Below are 19086 nucleotides of genomic sequence, written 5' to 3'. Positions count from 1 at the left end.
CTTCTGGGTGTTTCTGCCTGTCACTTCCCCTCCACCACCCCATGCTTGGGCCCAGCTGGCTCTCCCTGTCTCCCCTTTGCCCTCCAAGGCAGCCTCTACTCAGGTGGCCCCTCCCCCTCCTCATAACCCAACCTGTCCTGGGAACTGAAGCTGGACCCCACTGGGAGGCCTGGCAGAGTTTAGACGACAGGAGTGGAGGTGGTAGGCAGCTATTTCTGGACTTCTTGAGCTTGCTATCTGGGGGGTGGCCAGAGGGTGCTGACGGGCTACGGGAGTTGCCAGGAGGCTGATGCCCCCGCCTCTGACCTTGGACTACCCAGGCAGGGCCTTGGCACTGGAAGGCTTGGCTAGACCTGAGCTGCAGCAGTCAGGAGGGACTGGCAGCTGTGGGCTCAGGTCCTGCTCTTGTACAAAAACCTCATCAAGGAAGTAGTGTAGATGTAGCTGGCGGTGGGAGGGGGGAGCCCTACTGGTGGCCACTTTATTTCCCCCTCTACACACCCCCAGACCCCAGGTCCAGGCAGCACCTCAGCTGGGTGCTCGGGCCTCACTCAAGTTGAGCCTTCGAAGCTGGCTGAGGCTGGCAAGCCGGAGTTTGAGTAGCGTCTCTTCTTGTGTCCGCAGTGTGTGCGCCAGGACACGCAGGGATTCACTCTGCAGCACTGAAGCAGGCAGGCAAGGGAGGTGGGGAGGTGGGTGTGTTGTCAGCCAGATACCACCCCTCAGCCCCTCCTGCCCCACCCAGCACCAGGGGTGCCCATGAACACTGCCCTACATCCTGTCCCTCTCACCCCCTGCTGCTATCTCTGGCTGCACTCTCCAACCACACAGAAAGGCCCCCCATCCCACTGCCTTGCCCTCAGTTCCCACCAGCACCCCACACCATCCATACCACTCAGGTAGACGGCCAGGATGGCAAGCGCCAGACAGGTGAGCACCAGCAGTGTGAGCAGGAGCAGGAAGCCCCCACGGCCATACACAGGGCCACAGCCAGCCTGGGCGCACAATGACGGTGGCAAGACCCCCAGCAGTTCTTCCCACGGCTGTGCCTCCTCGGCCAGGTAGGGGCACAGTGAGCCTGTGGGGCAGGTGGGGTATCAGGAGGGCGGTGGGTGCACCTGCTCTCCTCCTTCCCAGTACCTGCCCACACCCCTGCCCTCTCACCTCCGCTGTGTAGGTCGCTGATGGACTCCACCCGGTGCAGGCACACCTCCTGCATATGGTTGGGAGCCAGTGACGCCCTGCTCCTTGGGCTCAGTGTAGGCACCACGGTATCTGCAGGGGCAGTGTGTAGCAGCCTCAGCTAGCTGGTCACACCCTCCATCCTCCCCAGGCGGCCTCAGGAAGCAGGGACTATTGTAGGATGGGGACAGTGGGGCATTTGGCTCCAAATCACCTAAAACTGACTCAGGGGTAATCTTTGGTTTGGAGTCAGGGTGACCTCAGACCCCCGCTTAGGCCTGTTTGTGTGCACAGTGGCAAGGGTTGGGCTGGACTTGCCTGTGTTTGCTTCCTTCTCAGCTCAAGGACTTTCAGACTTCTTCTGCCTACTCGTCTCTAGTGAATAGTTTTTCAGCCTTGCAGGACTTTACCCACAGTGCGTGGAATTCAGTCCTGACTCTTCTGCTATTGAGTTTCCCTGCAAACCCTGTGAGTTAGCCATCAGGTCAGATCCAGGGCCTGGTCCCTCCTGTGCCCAGCACAGAAGCAGCCCCTCTCTAGCCTTTGCTGTGCCTTTCCCTCTTGGCCTTGGTTCTACGTTCTTCTAACATTCTCAGGATGATGCTCCTGTACTCGCGTGAACCCTGCTGTTTTCACTCAACAGCGTGGCAGGGGACCATCTTTATTACGAGACTGCTTCACGTGCTGCTGAGCTCTTTCGCAGGCATCCCTGTGAGGCTGCCTGGACATTTAGGTTGTTTCCAGTTCTTTCGGAAATAACCCCCAGAAGGACATCCATCATGGAGTATGAAGGTTTTTCTCAATTTCCTGATAGTCATTAAAGACAGATTCTCAGAAGTGAAATTACCAGATGAAAGAACAGGAATCTTTTTAAAGCTCTTATCAAATTGTCCTCCAGAATGGCCGTACAACATCACCAGCATGAGACATCCCCACTGAAATAAAATATTTACATATACACATGTGTACATAGATAACATTTGCCAATTTGAGAGATGGGAAAGGGCTTTTCTTGACTGGTTTGATTTGGCTTTCTTTGCCTGGGGAGCTTGGCCATTAAATGCATGACTTCTGCTCGGGATTTATTCACAGCTACTGCACGTTTCATCTCTGAGGTCTGTGTACTGTTCTTGTGATTTTAACCCCACCCTGCCTCCAACAGATGTGTTTATGTTGTGATTTCTAAATATTTGATTCTGTTTTCTTCTGGCTGCTCTTTGACTTGGTTATTTTTATTATCTTGGCTCCTTAAGACCTCCAGATGCCCATCGGGAAGCTAGATGACAAAGTATGTATGTGGGGGGCACACCTCCTGGCACGGGCAAGGGTGGCAGGGAAAACTGTGGACCTGTCATTCTCAGGACAGTAACTTGACCCTCACGATTTGGTTGAAAATGTTCCCTGCATCCTATACTGTACCTGAAGCTAGCTGCATACCTGGGTCCCTGCTGCTAAGGCTCCTCTGAGCCTCAGTACCTCTCACATGCGGTAGAGCAGTTAGGTAAATGGCCACCATGATCTTGACTACCAGAATCAGTCTGAGCAGGCCAAGGGACCCTGACCCTCAGCTGTTGGGGATATTGAGGTCCAAGTTGGGGGAGGCCAGAGGCCTGTTTACTCCCAGTCCTCTGGCCTGGCAACTGCCCAGATGCCCACACGCCCTCTTGGGCACAGCCTGTAGCTGAACCACACCCAACTGGGCAGCTCCCCGCCACCTCCCCTGCTGTCCACAGCAAGGGGAAGTAAAGCCGGGGGGCCTGAGGTGAGGAGGGGTTTCAGGCAAGGCAGGCGTCTCCATGCATAGGGAGCAGGTCTGTTTTCTCTGGAGTTGGGACAGGACGCTGACGACCAGCCAAAGCAGTGAGGTCAGGGGGCAGGTCTCTATGGTCCATGGGGTCACAGGTCTGGGATCATGCCCTCCCCTCATGGTCACCCTCTCCTACCTTCTTGGACCTCCTCGGGCATGGCAGGTGGCGGGTAGTGGGCAGTCGGGACCGGTGACAGCACCCAGTAGCAGAACTGGATGGAGGTAACAGTGGCTCCTGTGAGAGCCGGGGGAAGGCCTGGCCACCTCCCATTCTGGGCCTAAAATAGGTCTGAGCTCAGCCCACTGGGCTATATTTAGAGGGGGCAGCTCTCAGCCCTGGGAAGGGGCAGAGTGACCCACACGGGCCAGCCTGAACTGTCTACGCAAGTGCAGGCCTCCACTAGTGCATGTGCGCAGGGTCCTACTCAGGTGTTGTATTATCCCGTACATGCACGAGACTCTGGGTCTCCAGACCAGCCACCTCGGGCTCAGCCTCCAACAATGCCCCATGTGGCAGTCCAGACATGCAAGAAAACCCTGTGCACCTCCACCCCAGCAGACCCCTCTACTGCCCCGCTGGCCTCTCCTCAAAGCAAACTGGTGCTGGGGGCAGTGGGCAGCCAGAGCTCATGCCATGAGGACTCAGGGCTCAGAGTACCACAAGGGAGCAGAAACACCCCGCCCCCCAATATAGGACTCTATGCTAGGCCAAGTGGTAAAAAGTTATTACTAAGCTTATAACCTTGGGTAAAGGATTGCCCCTCTCTGACCTCGGTTTCCTCATCTGTAAAACGGGAATAACTGGTTCTTTCCTGGTAGGATCTACATGAAAACAGACATGGAACCCTATGTCTGAAGCGGGATGCACTTTAAATCCTCTAACCCTCCTCTCCACAAGCGCACACAGGTCACATGAGGTTATGTGAGGATACAGGCACCTACTTAGACTTGGAGCCTGAGGAAGTGATTCAGCTGTGGTCCCCATTATCTCCCCACCCTCTGTCATTGAACCCTGTGTCCCTCCTTCCCAAGTGGGGCACAGCAAGGCCATGGACTGTACCTCCTAAAATAATCCCCTATCTGTCACTCCATTATGTCACATTGACTGCCTTGATGTTCCTCAAAAATGGCAAGCTTGTTCCCACTTCAGGGCCTTTGCACTGGCTGTTCCCTCCTCCTGAAATGCTCTGCCTCCAATATTCCCATGGCTGACTCCTGCTCATTCAGCTCAAATGTCACCCCTTAGTGAGGCCTTCTGCTCACACTTATCCACATCACCCAGTTTTATTTTTTTCGTAGCACTTGGCCCCTGAAATTATCCAGAATACCGTGCATGTCAGTATCCCCAAAGGCCCTACAAACCCCGCTTGGTTACATGGAAAACACCTTTGATCACCACGGCTTCCTTGGATAGGAAGGTGGGAAGATGCCCAAGGCCACATAGCAAGTCCTAGGACAGCGGCTGCCCACTGCTGCCGTTCCAGGTTCGGCTGATAATGTGTTTATTGTGTTACTTTAGTACAGTCGGCCTGCCCCACCCCTGCCCCCAGCAGTCTGGGCCGTTCACAGCTTCCTGCTTGTTGCCCCAGGTGGGGGTCTCTTCCCCAGAGTGGGCACTCCGGTCACCTCTCTGGCCCCGGTGGTTGCTCTGGAGCCCCACTTCTCTGGCCCCTCCCGACAGGCGGACCTGTGCGCCGGGCCTGGGCCGCCCCTCTCGGGGCTACATTCAAGGGTTATTTGTTAATAAATAAGCCAGTGCGGCTGCCCCTGGGCCAGGGCCTGTCAGCTGGTGTCTCCATCCGCCAGGGTCTGCTGTATGCCCGGCCCCACTCCTCCGTCTCCGCGTCCCAGGGTCTGTCCTCCCCTCTCCCGCCTGTTATCTCCCGTCCAGTCCCGGCATGGGGACAGCCTGGTCACCAGTGCACGGCACTGCGCGGGCCCCGATCTGCACGCGGCTCCGAGAAATGCGTCCGCCGATTGCGGCCCTTCCTCCGCGGTTCGGGAGGCGGGGGGCGCGGGGCGGGAAGCGGCCGACACATGCGCAGGGAGCTTGCGCCGCCGCCGCCGGGCTCCACCAGCTGCAGGAAGTCCCGGTACCAGAGCTTGGGGCTCTGCGGCGCGGCTGGCGCAGCCTCCTCAACCCGCGCCAGCCGCTCGGCCTGCCCGGCGTTCAGCACGTGCAGCGCCAGGCGACGCAGCGGCTGAGAAAAGCCGTGCTCGACCGCGGTGCACAGGTACACGCCTGAGTCCCCGCGCTGCAGCCTGCGCAGCAGCAGCCCCTGCCCGGTGTGCTGAACACGTCCTTCCGCTGGCACCTGCAGGCGGGGCCGGCGTGAGGCGGGGGCATCGGGGCCTGGAAGAGGGCTCTCCGGCCCAACCAAGGAACGGAGAGGCAAAGGGGCATCGGGGGCTAAGTGGGAAAAGGGGTGCTCTAGAGTCCACCCTTGAAGGTTGGATGCATCCGTGCCAGTGGTCTGCAAGTGAGTCCCGAAGGGGGCGGGGTTCACCTGAATGTGGGGGGCGGGCCGGAGAACTCAACGGGCGGGGCGGGGCAGGGCGGGGCTTCTCCCGGATGTGGGGGAAGTCCGGAGCCTAAATTGTTGGGTGGGATGATACTTCATCTGGACGTGGGGTGCAAGTAAGGGACCAAACTGGAAGGGGTGAGTAAGGAGCCTGGTGGGGTGGGGCCCCACCTAGATGTGAGGGGTAGGCCAAGGGCCTCCTTAGCCACGGTGGGACAGAAGCCTGGTTGGGAGGGGCGGAGCGAGGCTCACCTGGGTTTGGGCCGGCTCCCCTGCGCGCTGGAAGGTCCAATTCACCCGCGCCTGCAGAGAGCGGGGCTCACATTCCAGGAAGGCGCTGTCGCCCTCCACGCCGAACACCTTCCGCTCCTGTAGCGTGGGGCGCGAAGAGTCTGGAGGCGAAGGGAATGTCAGATTCAGGCAGGGCGGGGCAGGGTGCGTCTTCGGAGCTGATGGGTGGAGGCTGCTGGGACACTCACCTCCGGAGCAGAGCGTGCTGGGGTCGCCATTCCTTACGTCTTGCCGCCGGAACCGCCTGAGAACATTGGAGCCTCAGTGAGCCCTTCCACCCTAGAGGTGAAAGACCCTCGTGCTTCTCCTCAGCGGCCCGCCCCCCAGCCCCGCCCACCTCTTGGAACTGGGCTGGAAGCGCGTGCATGCGGCCCCGTCCCAGGCGCAGTAGGGGTCGCGCGCCAGGCAGCATTCGGCGCAGGCGCGGCCATGGGCAGCGCAGCGGTGCAGCGCGATCTGGGTCACCCCGCTCCGTGAGGCTACGTACAGCTGGTGCTGGGGGACATAAGGGGCTTTAGGCTGACTGAGGGTGCCCTCGTGCCGACCTCCCAGCTGTCAGGGATCCCTTCTCCCACTTGACAGATGGGAACTCTGAGGTCTCATTCAGGCCACACGGTCTAGCCAAGGCAGAACCTATACTGGAACCCGAGGCTGCGAACTACCAAGGGGAACATGGCGCTCTAAGTATACACTCGGTCCATCCCACCCCTTCACTGTTCTGGTCACTCACCCTCTTGGAGGAGATCTGCATGCTGGTGACAGCGGCTGAGTCCTGAGAGGGAGGAATATGGGGGGGGGGGTCAGGACTCAGTGGGGTAGGGGGAACCCCGGCAACCGGAGAAGCAGCCTCACCTCGAACACGTGCAGCTCCTCCAATAGCAGCCCCTCAGAGCTAGGACGGCTGCCTTTGGGGACAGAGATTACCTTCAGCACTGTGCCCGTGTCTGCAGGGATAAGAAGGGGTGAGTGCTCCTGCTGATGTTCCCTGACAGCCAGGGGTAGGGGTCTTCTTGACTTTGAGGCCTTCACCCTCACCAGGGTTGGGCCCATTGAGGGCAGAAGGAGGTGGTGGGAGCACAGCCCAGGCAGAGACTTGAAAACGGGACTGAACGGGGGTAACTTCTACTACCAGGCCAAGGAGCCTGCACGGGGCTCCATGGGTGGTCATGGGGAGACTCACCTGTGCCAATAAAGAGGACATCATATTGTCCGTCAGCAGCTGCTACTCTGTCAGCAACGATTTGGGTGAAAGTGTACCCAGCACCCACTTGTAGGAAAAGAGGGCGACTCCCGATGGGCAGAACTGAACTGTACATGAGGGGATGGTTCCGGGCAAACTGGATGACGTCGTCAGGGAAGTCCTTGGTGGAACTGAAGGTGCCAAAGGTCTTGCTGGGGCACTAGGGCGGGGGCACAGCAGAGATGTGGGTGTGGGAGCCTAGTAGGCTGCCTTCCACTGGAGGCCTCTGGGAACCTGAGAGGCAGGAGACAGAGCCCTGCCCTGGGGATCTGAGAGGGGAGACCCAGTCTTGCCTTGGGGAGTCTGAGGGGGGAAACATAGCCTCCTTTGGGGAGCCCTGTCTCATGATAGTGACATTTTCCTACCCATAAAAACCAAAACCAAACCCAGGGCCATCCAGTCGATTCTGACTCATAGCGACCCTAGAGGACAGAGTAGAACTGCCCCGTAGAGTTTCCAAGGAGCGCCTGGCGGATTTGAGCTGGTGACTCTCTGCTTAGCAGCCTAGCACTTAACCACTAAGCCACCAGGGTTTCCCTTCCTACCCATAACAACAACAAAAAAAAAGAAACCACATTCACCAAGAAGACCCCAGGCGGAGCTCTCCAGCCCTGAGGTTTTGACGTGGGTTCTGGAAGGAGTCCTGGGGCCACGCACCATGCCGGGCCGCGGGTAGGGGACGCGGCCCTGGTAAGACATCCACTGGTGCATTGGCCCCTCCTTATGTGCGAAGGGTCCCAGGAAAGCCCGACGCACGTCGTTCATGCTATACACGCACACTGCAGAGCCCTGGAAGACGCCGCTGCAAGTGAAGACAAGGGAGGAGTGAAGAAGTGACTTGGAGGCCCGGCCGGCCACCCTAGGGGTGTCCCGTTCCCTCCCGACCCTAACCTGGACGTTGAGAAGACGGCGTAGAGCAGCGGGCTCCAGCGGTCCCGGGATGGTAGCAGGAACACGTCCTCTGTAGGGAAGGAGCCTGACTGGGGGAGGAGCTCCTGGGGTGCACCCCAGCACCCCTCCCCACCTCAGCCCCCATCCCGGCTCTCACGAAGCTGGTCGAAGTGGGTGTCGCCCTCGACACCGGGCACCGAGCACACCAGCCGTGCCTTCAGGAAGGTCGTCCACTTGTTGACCAGGCTACGCTGGCCGCCCACGTCGTTCTGCGGGAGCGAAGACGGGGGTGGGGGGGCGGGGGGTGAGGGCTGAGCCCAGGAGGGCAAAAGGCCAGAACAGACTAGGTCGCCAGGCGTGGCTCGGTGACTCCTTACCCGGCAGATCTGGCCGACGCGGGATACTGACAGACGTCCCAGTGCCGGAGCCGCCTCCACCGCCAACTCACGGAAGAAGAAGTAGATCTTGTCGTCATCTGGGTTCTCACTCTCCGGGATCCAAAAGACTTTAACGAACTTGGGCTCTGGCCACAAGAGCAGGAGTCGCTGAATCAGAGGGGTCCTGGTTCTGTCAACCACCCACCCCACCCCCCTGCTGCGGGACTCACGTGCTTCTTCCCCTCCCCCAGCGCGGCCCGGAGCTCCCGGAATAGCGTGGGACAGACAACCCAGCCCCCAGGACTGAGTTCAGTTGGGGCTTGCAATGCGCGGACCAAATCCAAAGGGGCAGGGCTTGCGAAACAAGGAGCGTCCACAAGAGGGCAGCAGAGACCATGGCTATCTGGGCTCCGGGAAAGGAAACCGGAGAGGCCTCCGACCTTTCCCCTCACTCTCAGGCCAGTGAATCAGGAAGATAGGGAATCTAGTTTCTCCTTCACTAGTGAATCCTTCTTCCTACCAGGAAGCAGATGCTCCACTCCGCCGCAAAGCGGACCCCTGGGTCCCATTGCTCTTAGCATAAACTACCCTTTCTCCTGACAATTCTAGCCTTTTACTACTGTTTCCTCCATGAGTCTGTTCCTTGGCATGTTTCTGCCTCAGGGCATTTGCACCGGCTTTTCCCTCTGCCTGATATGCTGTTCCCTCAATCCTGCTGGCTGACCCTCTTTTGCTTTGAGAATTAGTTCATATCTCCCTTCAACAGAGTGGACTCCTTCCCCCTCCACCCAGTCTCTTTTTCCTTGCTCTCTATTCTGTCCTTGACCCCATGGCCACTGGAATCTTATCATGTATTTCTTCTTCAGTCTGTGAACTCAAAGAGGGCACCGGCCATACCTGTCTTGTCTGCCGCATGTCCCCAGCACCTGGCACTGGGCCTGGCACACAGTAGGTGCTCAGTGAGACCCGGCTCCCCCCACTGCTTACTCACTTCATGGGCCTTGCTTGGAATCCGCCCTGTGGGGGATGAGGCCCCTTCCTTCCTGGCCCACCAGCCTCTCACCGTTGAGCCATCGGGAGTCATGTGGCTCTGTGCGGAGACTCAGCCGCCGGCCCAGGCTGCGGAAGATGGTAAAGTCCCGGCCCATGAGGTCTGCGGCCACCCCCGAATACAGCTCCTCCCCTGTGGACAGGGCAAGGGCTGCTCAGCCAGGCCGAGGGCACTTGGAGTGGGAGGGCCTGGGCAGTTCCTGGGGCTCTAGTGAAGTCACGAGGCTATGGGAGATCCCCAGGGCTTTAGGAGGGTCCTGGGACTTTATGACATTCTAGAGTCTCTGAGGGTTCCAGGAGCTCTGTTGGGGTCTCAGCCTTTGGACTCACCCACCAGCACGGAGGCAGCCCGATGCCTGGGGTCATAAGGACTCTTCCCCTTGCCGTCCTCTAGGCTTCGAAGGTCCAACCGAAGCATGGGCTCCTGGGAGGCGGGGGGTGGGGGGCGATTGCTACTGCCAGGCCCTTCCTTACCTCCTGCCCCCCTTCTCTGCCTAGGTCTGGCCTTACCTCCAGCCGGTGGCCCACCTCCACAAATGCACAGGTCGGGTGGAAGGCCCCGGTGCCGCAGGCCAGCAGGTGTGTGTGGTTGTAGACATGCAGCAGCTTCACGAAGTTCATGCACTCAGTCTAGTGGGCAGGCAGGGGCTGTGAGGCCTCCTCCCTCCCTCAAGAGGTCCCAGCTCACCAGTGGCACCCATGCCCCTTCCTCTCTTCTACATCAGCCTATGCACGAACCAGTATTGGTCACAGGGACCCAGGTGCCCTCAGTGATCAGTCCAGCCTACCCCTCACCAGGGTGGTACACAGGGAATCATAGGCCTGCACAGCCCCCGCCCCCATGACTCAGAGGCCTCCAAGAAGAATCACATGGGCCCCCACCCTGACTCACCACCTCGAGACCTCAGCCACCTCGACCCCTCTGCCCTCATCCCAGTCAGAACAGGCAGGCCTCTGTCTTAGCACTGCCCATCTATGGGGTGAGGGGCTGACCCTCCCCACTCACCACCCCCACTCCCCGCGCCGCAGGCAGCCAGCACTCACACCAATGTCCTTCCCTGCCCAGTTGCATTCCTCTCGCCATTCTACGGGGGCCGGCCAGGCCAGCTATGGAGGGAGGGGAGCCAAGTCAGGGTCTCTCCACTCGGGTCACATCCCCCCTGGGTCTCTCCAGGCAGTCTGCCACGGGGTCCCTGGGCTCTTTCCCTGGACAGCATGGAGGCTGGGGGGCCCTGGCACCTTCTTGGCCCGCTTGCTGATGTTGTCCAGGCTGAGGGAAGCCACGTGGTTCTCAGCACCCACAAACAGGCGTCCGCGCTCCTCATCCACTAGCAGCGCTTCATAGCAGCAGGTCCGCCCCAGCTGGAAGGTCCGTAGACCATGCCCGGCCTGAAGCTCTGCAGGGTGGGGCATCACTGAGGACTCTGCAGCCCTTCTGGAAGCCTCCCCCAGGCCCTGGCTGGGTGTCTCTCTCACAGGCCAGGGTTGTACATGTGACCTGGCTCACACACATGTGAGTTTACACATGTGTGAGTTTACAAACGCAAAGACGTGCCCACCCAGGTGGATGTGAGTAGCTGCTGGGGTGGGCAGCGCAGCCCCCCTGGAAGGGGAAGCAAGTTGAGCTTGGGCATGCAGGAGCAAGCAGAGTCTCGGGGTGGACATACTGGGAGGCCAGGCTTGTGGACGCCAGGGTTCTGGGGGAGGCTGGGCATGCAGGGACAGCCAGAATCCCAACCTCAAAGTCAAACTGAGGGTTCCCTCCCTGCCACCCCACCAACAGCCTGTGCCCAGCAGAACTGCCTGCCAGATGCTGCTGTCTTGCCTCGGAGCCACCCTCCTGTGCAGTGGGGAGTGAGAAGGGGCTCTGGTGGCTTCTGTGGCAGGGGCATGGTCTGCTTGGGGGTGGGGGATGGATCAGAGACACAGTCTGTTGCCATGGGGACAGGAAGGGTCTTACTAGGAAAGCATGAGTAGAATGTGGGCAGAGAGGTCGGGGGCGAGACCAGGACAGGGTTAACTGGAGATGACCTGAGTCCCCGTACACCAGCCTGGAACCGCCATCTGGTGACAGGCGCACAAAGGAGGCAACAGCAAGCACGGCACCCCCCCCACCCCGCACTCCAAGTGGGTCCCCTTCCTACCCTACCTAAACCCAGCCCCCCCGCCCGCCAGGTGCACCTACCTTGGAAGGACAGCCTCAGGCGTGGGGGGCTGGGGGCAGCACCCCCCAGTGCCGTGGCCCAGAGCAGGGCCAAGCCTGGGATCATGGCGGCGGCCGCAGGCTGCCCCATCCCGGTGGCGGCTCAAGGCACTCAGGGTTCAGCGGGCCTGTGTGGAGAAGCCTTGAGCCGCCTGGACTCTGCCCCGGGATCTGGAAGAGAAGGAGTCGGCAGCGAGGGGGGAGTCCCCAGGGATCAGATTACAGCCCCTAGGCGCACGCGGCTGGGGGGTCGCATTCCACTTCCGAGCCCTCCCCTAGGAGGGTGCACTGCCTGGCCACAATCACAGACACACCCACACTGGGCGCACCCTCGAGGTCACCCCCCGCACAGGCAGGCACCCGCCCCACCACGTCACCCTCCCCAGTCACGCTTTCCCCATACACACATGCACAAACATTAATTCAAAAACACTGCACACTTACTTCATGCCAGCCTGGGTCTAGGGGTGGGGACACTGGGGGACACAGACAAGGACCCCGTGAGGGAGGTGGCAGAGTGCCAACAAGGGCTTAGATTGGTGAGGTCATTGCAGAGGCGCCAAATGCAATGAGCAAAACACTGAGAGGAGGGGGTCAGGCCTCTAGGAAGGAGCTGTGCAGGCACCTTTGGGTCTGGGGCCAGGGTGTGGGTGCCTGTGAGTGTGAATGTGTTTCTGCGTGTCCCTTGTGTATCTGTATGTGCACGCGCGTGCACATGTAGTGTGTATACATGCATACATGTATGCATGCGTATATGCGTACTGTTTGGTGAGTATATGTTGTTATGTACACAGGTGTGCAAATATGTGTGCACGTTCACATGTGTGGCACATGCATGTCTAGGTAGTGTGTGTACCTGTGTGCACTGTGTGATACATGTACGTTGTGTTACGTAGTGTGTACACAGATACATGCCAAGCAGATGTGCATGCATGTATATGCATGTCTGGAGGCATGCAGGTGAGCAAATACAACTGCAGCACCATCAGCCACTCCCTTCAACTCTGAGACGCTGGTGAAACCCATTTCTCAGAGGGAGACCTGATACCCAGGAGACCAGGAGCCTGGGTCCCTAGGGCTGACCAGAAGCCTGGGCCTCCCTCTGACTTGGGGCTGCTGCCACAGCCTGACTCAGCCCAGAGGCCCGCACTTGACCTCTCCCTCTCTGTACCCCAGAGGGAGTGAAAGGGGCTGATCACACGGTAGAGATTCTGTGAGGTCAGGTCTCAGAACCAAGAGGAACTGAGTGAGTGGGGAGAGCCCTTGAGTGGGGAAAGCGAAGGGCCCAAGGTGGTCTCTCATCCCTCATCTCAGTTAAACTGCCCCTCCCTCCCATCTCAGAGCCTCCAGTCTCCCTAAGCCTCTCCCTCCCCTTGTGCTGCTCCCCTTCCTTAGCCTCTCCTGAGGTTTCACCATCCCTGAGCCCGAGCCCTTCCCTGGACCCCTCAGATGGCTGCAATGCCCACCCTCCTTCCTAAAAGCTGCCACGGCAGGTGCCGGGCAAAGGAGCTATGGGGTGGGGCAAGGTCCTGGGGTAGGGTCTAGCAAGGGGCGTAGCTGCTGGGGCAGGTCCCAGATCCCTCCACCCACATCCCTGCCCAGCTCTGGGGTCCCTCGCAGGCCAAGACCTCCACCTCCCTCCTTCCCTCCGCTGACACTTGCCGCTGCCTCTTCCAGGCCCTGTGAGGTCTGCAACGCTGAGAGAAATCCTCGACCTCCGGCAGCAGCGTCCACCCCAGCGCCTTCCTGCTCCGGGAAAGGGGAGAAGCCTAGGGGCCGCAGGGCACCCTTCAACGGCTCCTTTAAGGCGTAGCCCCCGCCCACACCAGCCCAGCTGCCACCGCTCCACACGCCATAAAGTTTACGGGGCGGATCGGGTGACCGGGCAGGCGGGACTGGCTAGAGACGGTAGAGCGAAGCCAGCGGGCACACAGGAAGGGTCGAGTAGAGATGACCCCTCCCCCGCCAGGCCTCAAGAAGGAAGGGTGCCCTGCGAGCAGTCCCGGAAGAGGGGTGGCCGGTCACGGCAAAGGAGAAAGAAGCAACAGAGATCCCCCAGCCCCAGATGGCTCTGCACAGCAGGAAGAGAGTGCAGCCCAGTATGGGGCTGCCCCAGGGACTCCAGCTCCTCACCTGTCCCTCAGAAGCTGGGGAGCTGAGGGCAGGGGTAATAGGGTGCAGCTGCCACCTCAGCTCCTAGGAGCCGCTGAGATGGGATGGGACAGCTGGGGGCCCAGGAGGGGGTGGTTCTTAACTGGAGGGCTGATGGCCCCCAGGACCCCAGCTCCAGTCCTTCCTCACAACTTAGACCACTTCTCAGCGCTTCTGCAGCCGAGCCACAGAGGTGGGGGGGAGGGCGGGAGGGGCAGTGGGGTGGGGAGGACAGAAGGGAGGGCCAGAAAGGGGCAGGCCAAGAAAGAGGCCTGGCAGAGCTCACTTCTGCACTGCAGGGTGTGGGCCCACTGAGAGGTCTCCATCCTAGGCTGAAGGTGGGGGAAATTGCCCCCACCAAGCACAGAGCCAGGAACCAGAGGCGGCTGTACAGACAGGACTTTGGCACTTCAGTTGGGAAGGGACTGGGGTCTTGTGCTGAAGTTGGCTCTGGAGGACACACCCTATTTGGGCTGTGAGGGGTACTTCTTTGGAGAGACTGATGTTGATGGTGGCAGAGTGGGACCTCAGGTCCACCTGGGTGAACATGCAAGGGCTTCAACCCCTAAATGTCCCCAAAAGGCATCTCCAGCCACCTCCCCAAGGCAGATCAACAGCTCCCTCCTCGGGATCAGCGAGGCCCTGTAGGTACCTTAAAAGAGCACAGTTCTGTTGTCCACCCCCTGGGTGCCATCCAGCCAGGCAGGGACAGGGCTGAGGGAAGACTCAACTTCAAGCCCCCTAGAGCAGAAGAGTCTGCTGCACCCAGCCAGGGCAGGGCCATGCCCAACCACCCCTCTGTCCAGAACCTCAGGACCTGGTGTTCCTGGGCTGGCCTGGGTGCCTGGCTCTGAGGAGCAGGAAAAGGGCCAGCAGAGGGGGCCAGGGGCCTTTAGGAGGGGGAGCAGAGGGAAACACTCCTGCCTGAGCTCTGGTCTTCCAGGATGCGGCCTCTACTTACTTCAGGCTAGCTGTCTCTTGGACCTGGGCAGCCTCGCCTGGCCTGGCTCCACGCAAACAAACAAAATTCTTCAGCTGTTTACAAGTTTCCACCCAAGCAGCCAAGATCAGCAAGTGCCTTCTGAAGCTTCTGCCCACCCTACTGGGTCCCCTGCTTGCCCCCACTTCCTTCAGTTCTGCAGGCCCAGGGTCCCAGCCTCTGTTTAGTCACCACCACCACCCCAGCGCTGAGTCTATACTGAGAAATGGGATCAGGATCCCCCACCGTCTTTCCAACCCCCTGGGACTCAATCCCCAGCCAGATGGACTGAGTCTCCCCTGGCCCACCTGAGCCCTGCACACTGCCCTCCCTCCTCTAGATGTGTCTTTCCCCAGATATGGGAACGCAGGTTGTCCCTGTCCCTACGAGGTCTCCTTTCTGCTCCCCAGTCCCAGGTCCAGGCCCTGACACCCAACTGTATGCCATACCATGGGTGAGGGCCTTTATACAGACAGTACTCCAGGAACGGGGTCATTGGCTGTGGGTCACACTGGAGCTGTGGAAGTCCCTGAGGATTCTGGAATTTGGCAGCCTGGGCCTGTGTCTCAACAAAATGGGACAAACCAGGAGGAGACAGCTGGGGTCCCTACTCCTGCCTGTACCCCACCCTAGAGCCACCCTACTCTCCTGGACCGCAACCTTTTGCCGGGGCATCCGTGGGCAGTCTATTGGTTTTTCCTTTTGGAAATAACTGAATTGCTATACCAAGCCCCAGAACCTGATTCCCCACCCCCCCAACCCTCATCCAGCTGATCTGCCCCTCATACCCTGCTTGGACTCTGGGCGGTGCAGCTGGGGCAGAACACCCATCTGAGGAAGGCTGCACCAGCTCTCTAAGTTCCCAGCCTATGCTGGATTGGGCCTTTGGCTTCCCACTCACACCTGCTTTAACCATTAAGGCTGGTGGCTCCAACATCACATCACATTTCCCTGTTCTGGCCACGTGGGCACCAGGACATACTACCCTGAGGACTAAGGGTTGGTGAAGGGGTAGGGAGCAGGCCCTGGAGAGTTCCCAGTCACCCCCAGGCATCACCTGAGATCTAACTTCCCTGACTCTCTACTACCCACTCTGGGGATGGGGGGGTCTCCTGGGGAAGGATCTGTCTGGGCACTTCCCCCACCCACCTCTAGCCTGGTCTCCACATCTCCAGAGGACCCTTAGCCAACGTTTTTGGAAAGATCAGCCCCTCTTCTCCTTGCCTGCTCCCCTTCCCTTCTGAGAGCCCTGTCTGAGCTGAGGTGGAGGAGCTGCGGGAGGGGCCACCAGGAACCCAGGGCCTCTGGTTGCGGCCCTCCACCAACCCCACTCCACCCCTCCCCTCCGCCTCCTGCACATTCCTCTCGGGCTGAGGTCAGCCCCTCTGGGAGTGGGGAGCCCCCCCAACCAGCCACATCACAGCTCTTCACTCACTTCTGTTTTCTTCATTGCCCAGCAGGGTGGGGCGGGGGTGGGGGTGGGGGCAGGGCCTTCCTGTCCTGAGCCTGCCCCAGAGAGTAGGGTGCCAGGAATGCTGCAAAAGGGGATTCGGGCAGGCCCTCTACAGCCATTAACATACATTAACATAAAGTCTGCATTCCCTTCATCTGCTGAGAAAGGGCCTCCCTGGAGTGCTGGTTGGGGGGGCTCTGAAAGGCTTCGGAGGTGGTGGAGGTGCCTGGAGCCTGTCCCAGGGATCACCCCCCCACCCCCACCCCCACCCCGTTGGCTGCCCAGGGAGGGGCAGGGCTGAATCCTGACACTGCTGCTCACCAGCAGTCCCTGGGAGAGACTAACCCTCTCAGACCCTCTCTTCACTTTTCCTATAGCATTTCAGTGGGCAGATCTGGCACAAGGTGGGGGCGCCCCAGGTGGGCACTCTTGTTGCCTCCTCAGCTCTGGGCAGCCTGAGACATCCAGGCCTACGAGAGCCTCATGAGAGACCCTTCACTGTGGCCTCTTCCATCCCAGTTTGAAGCCTGACCCCTTTACCCTGCCCCTAGGCTGTGTCCCTGTGGCCTTCCAGCCACTCCTCTTCCCCATGCCTCCATTCTGTATTCCCCACCCCTCCATCCCCTGACTCAGAGAGGGCACTGAAGCCCAACATTCACACCACCCCTCCCCAGCTCAGCTGGACCACCACCCTCCTCATCCCATTTCTGGAATGCATCAGCTCTGTCTTCGCCAGGACTTTGCTTGGGATTGGTCTCCAGTTGGAAGGCCCTTCCCTCTGCCACCTGCTGAACTCCTCCTCATCATCCTCTATCCATCTTGGGCATCACGCTTTCTCTGTGAAGCCCCAGAGCTCTCTAGCAGCAGGTTCAAGCCCCTCTGCAGGGCTCTGGATTCCTCTCTGTGTGTGGGGAGGGCAGCAGGAGCTATCATCACCTGGGGGCCCCCAGGACCCGGCAGAGGACAGGCACAGGGAAGCAGAAGATGCCATTCCTGCAGGAAGGTCTTCCACTTTTCTGGGCCTGCTGAGCCTGGGTGGGGACCAATGGGGCAGGGATACCTCAGGCCCCTCCCTGACCCTGCCCCAGTTCCCCAGGCCTTGACTCCTTCCACCCAGTGAAGTCAGAGAGCAGAGATGTTGGGAGGGGATGTCAAACTATGATTTTTCTCCCAACCGATATCACCTGCAGCTGTGTCTCCTGCAAAGGGAGAAACCAAGGCAGGGAGGAACAGTTGCTCTGAACCCAGGGACAGGGGTCCATGGCTTTGACCCTTGGACATTGGTGTCCATCATTATGTGACTGAGGAGCTGAATGGTCAGCAGGCATGGACACACTTGCTGTCACAGTGCTGTACACATACCCCAGCTGGCTAAAGGCCCTCTCTGGGTGGATGATGGCTGCCTTCCCTTCTGGGGGCCTGAGACAGGGGTGGGGGAATGCAGATCCTCATGGCAGGGATGAGGGCCCCTAGTATCTCTTTTAGAGCAGTAGATGCAGGGACTGTTTGGGAGTGGGCCTGGACCCAGACCTCAGTGAGAAGCTACAGTCCTGTCCCTGCCCTCTCCCTGACTCCCAGGGCTGCCAGGACCTGGCTGACCATGCCCCAGCTAGGTGGTTGGAGTCAGAGCATGTGTTCTCCAGCCTTGGTGGTGGACTTGGCCCTTTGGGTTTGGGGGGAGGGGGAATGACTCTGAGGGCACCCATGGGGAGTGGGAGGCTTTCCTGACTTCAGGCATAGCCATGGAGCAGCCCTGGAACACGGTGAGGGGTTCTGAGGCTTGCAGCCCCTGCAGCTTCAGAGGCCCTAGCTCTAACCCTGGGGAAGCTCTCCTCCTCATTCTGTACCTGCCATCATGGGCCACCATCCACCTGCTAAATGGGGATCTGGGCCTGGGGAGATGGGGGAGAGGCTGCCTGCCTGCCTGGCTCCTCCCCAGAGCATCTTTCCACACCCTCCTGTCTTCAGGCCTCTCTGACCCCCAGAGCTTGTCTCTTTCTCTCTCCCCAGCTATCCCTGCACTCCCCAAATGGGTTAAAAATACCAAGGCTGCCACCACATCAGTAGCCTGAGCAACTATTTCGAGTGGGGCGGGCCTTCTCAAAGGTGGATCAAACTCATGGCAGTCCCCACAGCTGGAAAGAGCCCACCCTACACTGGGACCTTTAGGCTTGTTCTGGGAGCAGGAGCATGGGTCCCTGCCGGGCTCTGTCTGTCCCGCTAAGGGTTCTGGGCCTCAAAACTGCAGCTGCCCATGTGTGGGAATTTCTCAGGCCTGGAGAGTTCTGGGGAACACAGGAGCAGGGAGCCTTGAATCCCTGGCTCACTTCACTCAGCTGCTCTTAGGGATAAGAGATGGCTAAGGTCCAGCCAGGGCCATCTCCAGACAGGGGGAGATCCCTAGGAGCTGACCTCATGGAGTCCTTCCAGCTGGGGTGCAGGACACCTGGGCAGCCCTTCCCTGCCTGCCGCCACCCCCCACCCCCATGACTGGGAATTTCCCAACCACCAAGGACAAGGCTGAATTGAGGGGCCACCCCCACCAGTGCTGGGACAATGGAGCCTTATGCCCTTAAAATCTGAGCGTGGGGGTAGGAGGGCTAAAGGCAGGTGGGGGCCTAGTCATCTGTGCCTGCACCCAGGGAAGCCGTGTTTGCCAGGCCCCACCCAGGCCCACTGCCCAGCCAGTTGTTATAAGGGGAATTCTGGCCAGAGCCTTACATGGCCCACCAGTGGAGGGAGGTACTGGGTGTGCCTGGCGGACAACGCCAAGCCCTCAATGGTCCTTCTGTGCAGAAATCCCTGCCAGGAGGGAAGGAAAGGACCATCTCCGGCTCTCTTCCTGCTGGGCAGGCATCAAGGCACCCGAGCGCCCTCCAGCACCTCTGGGGCTCAGCAGAGTCCGGGCCAGAGCCGCTGAAGGAAGGGGAGGATCCTGTT

At 59.7% G+C, this 19086-nt stretch overlaps 2 protein-coding genes across 6 annotated transcripts; both read right to left on the bottom strand.

Annotated features, from left to right (window-relative positions):
• Window positions 1-528: 528 nt before the first annotated feature.
• LSMEM2 (leucine rich single-pass membrane protein 2) lies at window positions 529-3225 on the bottom strand. The gene is made up of 4 exons (XM_049862383.1): window positions 3126-3225; window positions 1165-1275; window positions 893-1078; window positions 529-662 (listed from the first exon to the last, which is right to left on the bottom strand). The coding sequence occupies exons 1-4, from the start codon at window positions 3145-3147 to the stop codon at window positions 529-531; spliced, it is 453 nt and encodes a 150-aa protein (XP_049718340.1). The 5' UTR covers window positions 3148-3225.
• A 445-nt stretch (window positions 3226-3670) lies between these two features.
• On the bottom strand, window positions 3671-13875 carry SEMA3B (semaphorin 3B). Of its 5 annotated transcripts, XM_049862368.1 has the most exons (18): window positions 13697-13875; window positions 11546-11734; window positions 10600-10757; window positions 10405-10467; window positions 9871-9990; window positions 9691-9784; window positions 9374-9493; window positions 8311-8456; window positions 8091-8202; window positions 7934-8003; window positions 7700-7844; window positions 6983-7202; window positions 6655-6746; window positions 6533-6574; window positions 6140-6297; window positions 5991-6046; window positions 5764-5903; window positions 4030-5304 (listed from the first exon to the last, which is right to left on the bottom strand). In XM_049862368.1, the coding sequence occupies exons 2-18, from the start codon at window positions 11652-11654 to the stop codon at window positions 4903-4905; spliced, it is 2247 nt and encodes a 748-aa protein (XP_049718325.1). In that variant the 5' UTR covers window positions 11655-11734; window positions 13697-13875; the 3' UTR covers window positions 4030-4902. The 5 variants fall into 5 exon arrangements, with proteins under 5 accessions (XP_049718328.1, XP_049718326.1, XP_049718327.1 ...); XM_049862367.1 differs by lacking the exon at window positions 13697-13875 and having other exon boundaries at window positions 4031-5304; window positions 11546-13669; XM_049862369.1 differs by lacking the exons at window positions 10405-10467; window positions 10600-10757; window positions 11546-11734; window positions 13697-13875 and having other exon boundaries at window positions 3672-5304; window positions 9374-9429; window positions 9695-9784; window positions 9871-9960.
• Window positions 13876-19086: the final 5211 nt, after the last annotated feature.

The sequence above is a fragment of the Elephas maximus genome, chromosome 20 (assembly GCF_024166365.1).
Source record: "Elephas maximus indicus isolate mEleMax1 chromosome 20, mEleMax1 primary haplotype, whole genome shotgun sequence".
Taxonomy (NCBI): Eukaryota; Metazoa; Chordata; class Mammalia; order Proboscidea; family Elephantidae; genus Elephas; species Elephas maximus.
This window is presented reverse-complemented; position numbering and strand designations above follow the sequence as displayed.

Excerpts from the sequence above, each read along its gene's own strand:
- SEMA3B (XM_049862368.1), bottom strand. The coding sequence starts at position 11,654 with ATGGGGCAGCCTGCGGCCGCCGCCATGATCCCAGGCTTGGCCCTGCTC. Across the intron at positions 9,785-9,870 it reads AGGTGGGCCACCGGCTGGAG|GAGCCCATGCTTCGGTTGGA; the intron begins GTAAGGCCAGAC and ends CCCGCCTCCCAG. Across the intron at positions 6,747-6,982 it reads TGTCCTCTTTATTGGCACAG|ACACGGGCACAGTGCTGAAG; the intron begins GTGAGTCTCCCC and ends TTATCCCTGCAG.
- LSMEM2 (XM_049862383.1), bottom strand. The coding sequence starts at position 3,147 with ATGCCCGAGGAGGTCCAAGAAG. Across the intron at positions 1,276-3,125 it reads GCCCGAGGAGGTCCAAGAAG|ATACCGTGGTGCCTACACTG; the intron begins GTAGGAGAGGGT and ends CTGCCCCTGCAG. Across the intron at positions 1,079-1,164 it reads CAGCGACCTACACAGCGGAG|GCTCACTGTGCCCCTACCTG; the intron begins GTGAGAGGGCAG and ends CCTGCCCCACAG.